General features: G+C 31.8%; 1 protein-coding gene across 2 annotated transcripts; it reads left to right on the top strand.

The window, feature by feature from the left end:
- The first annotated feature begins 341 nt into the window (after positions 1 to 341).
- On the top strand, positions 342 to 8,437 carry LOC145001521 (ABC transporter G family member 28-like). Of its 2 annotated transcripts, none has more exons than XM_078960893.1 (14): positions 342 to 921; positions 1,018 to 1,094; positions 1,182 to 1,475; positions 1,709 to 1,772; positions 1,869 to 2,015; positions 2,122 to 2,156; positions 3,909 to 3,982; positions 4,070 to 4,869; positions 5,072 to 5,368; positions 6,178 to 6,591; positions 6,656 to 6,804; positions 6,891 to 7,180; positions 7,663 to 7,793; positions 7,943 to 8,437. In XM_078960893.1, the coding sequence occupies exons 1-14, from the start codon at positions 686 to 688 to the stop codon at positions 8,094 to 8,096; spliced, it is 3,162 nt and encodes a 1,053-aa protein (XP_078817019.1). In that variant the 5' UTR covers positions 342 to 685; the 3' UTR covers positions 8,097 to 8,437. The 2 variants fall into 2 exon arrangements, with proteins under 2 accessions (XP_078817019.1, XP_078817020.1); XM_078960894.1 differs by having other exon boundaries at positions 7,663 to 7,816; positions 7,943 to 8,058.
- The last annotated feature ends 1,341 nt before the right edge of the window (positions 8,438 to 9,778 follow it).

Below are 9,778 nucleotides of genomic sequence, written 5' to 3'. Positions count from 1 at the left end.
TTAAGCATATCGAGGTTTCTGCCAAGAAAGAGGTGCCTGTGAATTTCTTATCTAAACCGATAGAAGGAAGGTTAACCTTTAGACCGACTGATGTTTTGAGTTTTGGATGAGTTAAAGGGAAACACACATGTATGGACCTTACAAGGGTATCCCCTCTCATGGGCTTGAGGGCTAGGGGTTTCATGACGAGACAAACTCCAAAACACCTCCTTTGACCTAGTAATATTTGTAATGAAAAAAGAAATTAAAATAACAATTTCCCATACAAGTAAACCTTTTCACCTCTTTCTACTACCACACACAACCTATAAATTGCTTGCTTATTCACGCTTGAAGGTTGAGATTCCCACCGATTCCTACATTCTTTCCATCATTTTCTCCCCGCCATTTCTTCATCCCCAAATCATGGTCCTCCACCGATACTCGAATCCATCGTCAATCCTTTCACCCAAACACAATCTGCAAAACACCTCCTTTGACCTAAATCCCTTTCTTTTCTCAAACCTGATTCTCAACTGCATTTCCTCAAGAATCATTCAACTTTTGGTCAAATTCTTTTCTGGGTTACGTAATACCCAATTCCGCATTCACGTTCGTGTCATAAATTTAAGCAATTTAAAGGAATCGAGGGAAACGGAGCTTGATGATTCTGAAATAGCCATGATTTTATTGCAGTCTGAATAAGATGAATGGAGAGAGGAGGATAATCACCTCTTGGATTGGATACTTGATCCTAATTCTACTTCTTTTCGTGGGTAATTTCCCCCACCATGTTTGGTGTCAAAATCGACCTCCTCCAAGAAAGGGAAAACCCCGATTATCACCATTGATTTCAAACCTTTTTCTCGGAAGATTCAACAAAACAGTCGAACAATATCAGCCTGAAATCGAAAAAGAGATAGGATTTTGCACTCAAGACGTGTAAGCACTCACTACACTCCAAATGCTCCATGACTCCATCACTATCATCCATTTTTATGCACTTACCTATATCTGTAATCTGTGATTCTGTTCTAGCAAAAAAGACTTCCATGGAGCTTTCGACTTCGAAGGAAGGGAACAATTCTTCCAAAACTGTCAAGACAAGTTAAAAGGTGATTCATTTCATCCTTTTCGTTTCAAATCTCTTCAAACTTCAGATTGACTTTATAGTTTATAACTTCATATTACTCAATTTCCAGATCTCCCAACTCGATTATGCACTGTATCAGAACTCAGAGTATACTTCACCAGTTTTCTGAAGAACGCTGGAGAGAAGAAAAGCGTATCTCAATCTCATTTCTTAGGCCCCAATAGAAACTGTAATCTGACGTCATGGTCACAAGGATGTGAAGCAGGATGGGCAAGTACAGTCAACCCGGGTCAAAAATATGATTACAATGAAACGGATCCTAAAAAAATGCCTTTTCGGACTACTGATAGTAAACCATGTTGTGAGGGGTTTTTCTGCCCTCAAGGTCTTACTTGCATGATACGTAAGTGTAGTTTTTTAGGGCTTAATGAAAGAAATAGAATGTACTTTCTTTAATTTTCCAAATTAATTTGGAACTACAAAGAAAAAAATGGAAGTAGAATGCTACAAGAAAAAAGAAATATAAAGTACATTGCAATTTCTTGCATATAGCTTGTGTATGTTTATTAAAATTTTCATGAGTATTATTAGATTCCAAAATACTAAAATTATCTTTTTGTTAACTTGTTATTAAAGCATGCCCCTTGGGTGCACATTGTCCTGTTGCAAAGCTGAATCAAACAACGGGTATTTGTTTACCGTAAGTGATTATCTTATTTTTGATTTTGTATTTTATTTTATTATTTTTATATTTTCATAATTTGTGGTTTATATAGATTTAGAAATTATTTTGTAGATACCACTACCAACTACCTTCTGGCCAGAAGAATTATAGTTGTGGTTCAGCCGATATGTGGGTCCCGGTACAAATGGGTAACGAGATATTTTGTGCTGCAGGATATTATTGCCCAACAACTATCAAGAAAATCCAATGTCCTCAAGGGTATTATGTCACATTTTAACATTTTAACATTTGTGCATTGATGTGGTTTAAGTTGATTCTTGTGATAAGTGGTTTTAATTCATGTTATGTTTTTGTTTGATTGCAGATGCTATTGCCGGATGGGATCTAGGGTTAAGTATCGTAAGTTCTTTTTTGATCTCTATGTTTTAATCACTAATCAATTGATATTTGATAAATTGTAATTTAAATAAAAAATTTGTGTTGTTAAAACTTAGCTAATAATGAGTTATATTGCAGTTTTTCGTTCCATTCCACCATGGAACGAAAATTAACAAAATGGAAGAAATAAAATTCGAGTTAAATTGGACCCTCAACTCTCATTTTTGGCTTGATTTGTTCCCCTGTGACCTGTTGCAGCCGGTTACTCGGTTCCCCTGCCTTCATTCTAAGTTAGACCCTGAACTTCAAAAAAACATATAAATTTTTTTATTACAACTAAACTCAGTTTTTTATTTTTTTATTTTTTTATTTTTTTTGTCAAAACTAAACTTGGTTTTATTTTATTTTTTTTTCCCGTTTTTTAATTTTTTTTGTATTTTTTTTCATTTTACATTTCATCAATTTGATAACCTTTTTTTTGTCTTTTTTCAAAAAGTGTAAAGTGGATGAGTAAATTATAATAGATTACTTTTTTAGTATTTTAGGTTTTTTTTGTTTTCTATTTTTTTTATAATTTGGTTAATTTATGGGTTTTCTATATTTTTATATTTTGATTTACTGTGTGATATTTACAATTTATAATTATTAAAATAGGAAAACTAGTTAAACTTATTAAAATATAACTTGCAAATCAAAACATATTTTTATATGTGATATCAATAACTTAAATTCAAGGTTATAGTTTTTTAATTTGATAATAGACTAGAATAAAGAATAGAATAAAGAATAAAAGAAATAATAAGAGTTGGGCTCTATAAAGTAAACTTATAACAATATTTTAAATTAAATTTTTTTCATTTATTTGAATCAAAATAAATATAAAAACATTAGAAAAACATAAATAACTAAAATTATAAAAAATTAGAAAACAAAAGGTCAAAAAGGTAAAACAAAGTTATCAAATTGATGAAAAAGAAAATGAAAAAAATTACGAAAAAAAAACGGAAAAAATTAAAACAAGTTTAATTTTGACTAAAAAACCAAAAAAAAAATAAAAAATGAAGAACTTAAAAAAAACATAAAACCGAGTTTAGTTTTAATAAAAGAAATTTCAAAGTTCGGGGTCTAATTTAGCATGAATACAAGTTTAGGGTCTAATTTAGCATGCCACATATGCAGGAGAACCGGGTAACCAGCTACAACATGTTATAAGGGGCAAATCGAGAGAAAAATGAGATTTTAAGGTCCAATTTAGCGTGATCAGATCTTCAATGGCTAAATAGAGTCAATTTTGATATTTCGATGATCAAAAAAGTCAAAACTCCAATAAAATTCCTATAATGAATGCTCCATTCCATGTTATGGAATGAATCATTCCATTCCTTCCCTCATTCCCTTATCACAAACATTACCTAAATGATCAAAACTGCACCAATTATCATCCTCGTATTTTGAAAATTTAGGCTGTGTCCCGCAAACTAGCCGGTTGCTGAAAATCTAGCTTACAAAAAATGACATTTGCTAAAAACTAGCTGAAAGATATAAAATGACAAAAAGGACATTTAAAAGAGTATGTGTTCAATAATTAACTAAGGTTATATTCGGAAGATTTAAAAAAAACTTATGAGAAGATGGTCTAAGTAGCTTTTTAAAAAGTTAGCTTATCAGCTACTTTTTAGCTTTCCAAACAAACCAATTTAAAATAACTCAAAATAACTAGCTTATCAGCAAGCAGTGAACACACCCTTAGCATTTTAAGTCAAAATTTTGCAGGGTGCTTTCCTGGCACTAAGTGTGACAAGGGAACAGAAATTCCAAGCATGAAAGTGTATGGAATCTTGCTCATTGTAAGTAGTTAATCATTGGTTAAAGTAACTTTCAGTATCCCTTCTATCATTTATCAAAGTTACAATTAATGCTTTTTTTTTTTGTAGGCATTATTGACAGCTATACTGATAGTGGTCTATAATTGCTCAGACCAAGTAATCTCAACACGATATGAAAAACAAGCCAAATCAAGAGAAGAAGCAGTAAAATATGCGCGGGAAATACAAGCAAGACAAAAATCAAGAGCTGCAAAAGATGCAAGTGGATGGAAACCATCAGGATTACAAGGAATACACCAAACACTTTCAAGAAAATTCTCAAGAACAAAAACAAAAGGTTCACCTTCACTCCCACCTTCAGGACCTTTAGGAAACAAAAAAGAAATACGTCCACTCGATGACAACACCGAAGTTGATAAAGGGTTAAATTTAGAAAATGGAGATAAAACAAAACACGAACGTAAAGCTTCAAAGGAGCTTCATACAAGAAGTCAAATCTTTAAATACGCATATGGTCAAATTGAGAAAGAGAAAGCAATGGAGGAGATGAACATGTACATGAGTGATGTAGATGTTTTGAGGAAAAGGCCTAGGATTGAGGTTGCTTTTAAGGAGTTGACTTTGACTTTAAAAGGGAAGAATAGGAATATAATGAGGAATGTTAGTGGGAAGATTTTGCCAGGTAGGATTTCGGCTGTGATGGGGCCCTCTGGTGCGGGGAAGACTACTTTTTTGTCTGCATTAACCGGAAAAATAAGTGGGTGCACAATGTCTGGAATGATTTTGATAAATGGAAAAAACGAATCGATTCATTCGTATAAAAAAATTGTTGGTTTTGTTCCACAAGATGATATTGTGCATGGAGATTTGACTGTTGAAGAGAATTTGCGGTTTAGTGCACGATGCAGGTATGTATAAGTATTTTATTTACTATTACTTTTATGTTATTTATGATTTGGAGCTAATAAAGTCGTGATTATACTGCGATTATACTTTCATATTTGATGTATTTATAGGGTTAATGTCTTGTATAGTATATAATATATTATATACTGACTGAATTAATGTCTTGTATTTGTATCATTGCTAAAAACACTGCAAAATCTGAAGACTATCTGCCGATTTGCCAAAAGCAGATAAAGTACTCATAACCGAAAGAGTGATCGAGGCATTAGGACTTCAGGGTGTTAGAGATTCCAAAGTTGGAACAGTTGAAAAACGTGGAATTTCAGGAGGACAAAAGAAAAGAGTAAATGTTGGGTTGGAAATGGTGATGGAACCTTCCCTCTTAATCTTGGATGAACCTACATCCGGTTTAGACAGTGCATCTTCTAGTTTACTTCTTAGAGCTCTTCGACGTGAAGCCATGGAAGGTGTCAACATAAGCATGGTTGTTCACCAACCAAGGTATATGTATATGTATATGTATATGTGTGTGTGTGTGTATGGATAACACTTGTTGGGAAAATGGCCTCAAAGATTCCCAACAACCCGACCCAATGAAAAATAATAAAGGAAATTGAACACAAGAATATATGTGGAGAACTCCAAAATTTGAGAAAAACTACTCGTCTTTAGAGAGAAAAATCCACTATACACGAATGAAAAATTATTACAATCACAGAGACAAATCTCTCAAGCCAAACCCCTAATTACACTTTAACTCACTTTTCTACAATCTAAAAATTAAAAAAAAAAAAAAAATCAAAAGTAAATTACTGAAATGATTCCTATGGTTTGGTACGTTTGTCCCCGACTTTTTTTTTTTGCACTCGGATCGTTCATGTGGTTTGATTTTGTTGCGTTTTATGGTTTGGTCAAAATTGCACGTTTGGTCCCTAACTTTATGTATGTAAGGGACAAAAACACAACAAAATCAAACCTCAGAGACAATCTGAGTGCAAAAAAAAGTTAGGGACCAAACGTGAAATTTTGACCAAACCATACGATTTCAATAATTTACTCAAAAATCAAGTACATGGAGTTCACTCAACTTCGATTTATTTATTTATTTATTTTTGTATGAATGTAATCGGGTGAATTAGCTTGAGAGATTTGTTTACATGATTTTTCTCTATTTTGGAGTTTTCCACGTATATTCTTATGTTCTGTTTTCTCTATTATTTTTCACCGGTTGTTGTGAATCTTTGAGACCATTTTCCCAACATATATGTGTGTAGTCAACCTGGAATCTTGACTGATTTTATCTTCTTCAGCTACTCATTGTACAAGATGTTTGATGACTTAATACTTCTGGCAAAAGGTGGTCTTACTGTGTACCATGGACCCGTAGACAAAGTTGAGGAATATTTCGAAGGCTTAGGAATCACAATACCCGAACGTGTAAATACTCCAGATCACTTAATCGACATTCTCGAGGGTATAATAAAGCCAGGTGGCAATGTGACAGCTCAGCAACTCCCTGTACGATGGATGCTTCACAACGGGTATAGAGTACCCCCTGATATGTTACACCTCTGTGATCAAAATTCATCAGCATCACCACCTTCTCATGAACCCAACAATAAAGACCAACGAGAAGTTGAAAAGTATAATTACTTCAGTACCCCTGATTTATCAGGACGAGTTACCCCTGGAGTTTTTCGTCAGTATAAATATTATCTTGGAAGGTAATATTCTTTTTAAATCTTGATTTTTTTTTTTGGAATAAAGAATTACGATTTTGTTTTATAGGGTTGCTAAACAGCGAATGAGAGATGCTAGAGTACAAGCGGCAGATTATTTAATTCTTTTGCTTGCGGGAGCTTGCTTAGGAACTATGGCTGAAGTGAGTGATGTGTCATTTGGATATACTGGCTATCAATATACCGTTATTGCTGTCTGTAAGTGCAAAAAAAAGGAAATATTTAAAATAAACTTGTTACTTATGGTTAATGATTAAGTGTAAAATTTTGATGTGTGATTTCAGCTTTGTTATGCATGATTGGAGCTTTGAGAACATTTTCACAGGATAAATTACAATTCAAGAGGGAAAGTGCTAGTGGGATGAAAAGCTTATCTTATTTTATGGCGAAAGATACGATGGATCTTTTGAATATAGTCATGAAGCCTTTAGTGTATCTTTGCATGTTCTATTTTTTCAGCTATCCAAGATCAAGCTTTGTGTCAAATTATTTAGTTCTTTTGTGCCTCGTATACTGTGTGACTGGCATATCGTATACCCTTGCCATTTCTCTCGAATTTAGCCAAGCACAATTGGTATGTCACCTTTGAAAATACTAAGTGTATTTTTATAGTGTCCAAGTCATTAAAGAAATCAAATATTTGAGGCAACCATGGAACTCAATCTCATCCCTTGAATCAAAACAATCAGTGGTCGAGATTACAAAGCGGTTAAGCGGTTACAGGTTGTTACAAAGCAGTTGGCCTGCTATATATCACGATTTCATCCAATGGCCGTGATTGAATCCCTCACAATTTTGAGTTCTCTAATCACGACCCTTGGATTAAATTCATCGACTTTGATTTGTAGCTGTGCCAACCGCTTTGTAACAACTTGTAACTGACAAATCGCATTGTAATCTCTGCCGTTGATTATTTTCATCCCAGGGTTGAGATTGAGTTCCGTGGTTCACTCACAAATTTGAGGTCTCTAATGATTATGACACCTAGTTTATATTAACATATGGAATTAACTAATAATGTTTTTTTTTTTTTTTTTTTTTTTTTAATCTCATCAGTGGTCTGTGCTACTTCCTGTTGTTTTGACTCTGGTGGCAAATCAGGACAAAAAGTCATTTGCTTCATTGGTGGCAAAATTTGTGTTCCCCAGGTGGGCATTGGAAGCATTTGTTGTTGCAAACTCAAAAGAGTATGTTCTCTAGCTGTTTCCTTGTAAGATAACTTGCTCTGAGTAGTTTCAAAAACAACTTTTTTGAAATAAAAATGGGAATTTAATTATAAATGATGATTATTGACATCGGAGAATTCTGATAATTTATGTGGATTTTCACTTTTCAGGTACAATGGTGTTTGGTTATTGACACGTTGTGCTGCATTGAAGAAATTTGATTTTGATATTCATAATTCCAAGAAATGTCTTTGGTATCTTGTTGGAACGGGAGTAGGTTGTCGTGTTATAGCTTTTGTATGTTTGTTGACTAGGTCAAAGTAGTCAAAATGTAAACCAAGAAGTCAATCATCAAGCCAAAATAGTTTGAGTCATTTAGAATGATGTTTTTCTATAGATAAACGGAGCAATTGAGCAAAAGATACAACCCTTTGAAGTTTTGAAGCATTGGTAGCCTTTTTTATTTATTTACTTTTAGTTGATAAAAGGATTTATTAATGTTGTTTGCTCATGCCACTGTCACTAAAAGTGTCTCTTTATGTAATTCGATATCCGAATACTCAATGACATTGTTGTAAACGAACTATTCGTAATCCGTTCGGCGGGAAATTCGTTTATTTCATAAATGAAAGAACATGAACACGATTGTTTGTTCATTTAGTTAAGCGAATGAACAAGAACATTGGTGTTGTTCGTTCATTTATGTTTGTTTATATTCGTTTGTTTACGTTCGTTTAGGTGTGTGTGTCTATATATATATATATATATATATATATATATATATATATATATATATATATATATATATATATATATATATATATATATATATATAGAGAGAGAGAGAGAGAGAGAGAGAGAGAGAGAGAGAGTTAAGATCAAATAAGAAGGAAATTTTTGGTAGGAAGGTAAGAAGTTTTTTTTTTCTACATATTTTTTTCGCGAACAAACAAAATGAATCATTAGATGATTCATTTCTAAGATGATTCACAAGAAAAAATTCTCAAAAAAACATCTCGATGATTCATTTATACAATGATTTTGTTGTTATTCACTAAAATTATCATAAAAATGAATTTTTTTCTTAATTTACTTAAAAATGAATCATAAAGATGTTTTTTTGAGAATTTTTTCTTGTGAATCATCTTACAAATGAATCATCTAGTGATTCATTTATTTTGTTCGTTAAAAAAATATGTAGAAAAAAAACTTCTTACCTTCCTACCAAAAAAAATTTCTTACCGGATATATATATATATATATATATATATATATATATATATATATATATATATATATATATATAATCACACAAATTTCAGCATAAGAGCATTTTAGTAAATTAACCTATATTAAAAAAGAAATTTTTCGGATTTTTAGGGATAATTAATTCCATTATTTTTAAAAATCCATATATTTTAAATTAGTTCAAATTTAAAAATCCGATTTTATTCTGTCAGAATGACAGAATACCAACCATAAACTAATAAATATATTTTTGAGTTTATTCTTGCAGAATATATTTCCAATGCATATATTTTTGATAATTAACTGATTTAAGAATTCTAGATATTATTCATATACATCAAAGTTGGGTCTATGATTTTATTTTTAATACACATCTGAAATAAATACAAATTCATACATATTCTTTACTTATTTAGATTTTAATATAGTTATACATATTGTAACAGATTCTAATAGAATATTCACTTGTTCTTCGCATATATACTTGTTGAACTTGATTCCAAATATTTCTCTTGTATGATCAATATTGAATTCCTTTGCCATGTAATTCTAAAAGAATAAGATACATTATTCGTTAGTACCTGTTAAACAAATATACTTGTTGTTAACAAACATAGTCAAAGACATTTTAACAAAATGCATTTATATAAATAAATTCTTACTGAATACATTCCAGAATACACTTAAATAACATTCTTTTGCGAATTCTTTTCGAATAATAGGCATCAAATCGATGAGTGTTACTAACCTCATTCTAA

The sequence above is a fragment of the Lactuca saligna genome, chromosome 6, assembly GCF_052625555.1.
Source record: "Lactuca saligna cultivar CGN05327 chromosome 6, ASM5262555v1, whole genome shotgun sequence".
NCBI classification, from domain to species: Eukaryota; Viridiplantae; Streptophyta; class Magnoliopsida; order Asterales; family Asteraceae; genus Lactuca; species Lactuca saligna.
This window is presented reverse-complemented; position numbering and strand designations above follow the sequence as displayed.

Excerpts from the sequence above, each read along its gene's own strand:
- LOC145001521 (XM_078960893.1), top strand. The coding sequence starts at position 686 with ATGAATGGAGAGAGGAGGATAATCACCTCTTGGATTGGATACTTGATC. Across the intron at positions 4,870-5,071 it reads CGGTTTAGTGCACGATGCAG|ACTATCTGCCGATTTGCCAA; the intron begins GTATGTATAAGT and ends CAAAATCTGAAG. Across the intron at positions 7,181-7,662 it reads AATTTAGCCAAGCACAATTG|TGGTCTGTGCTACTTCCTGT; the intron begins GTATGTCACCTT and ends TAATCTCATCAG.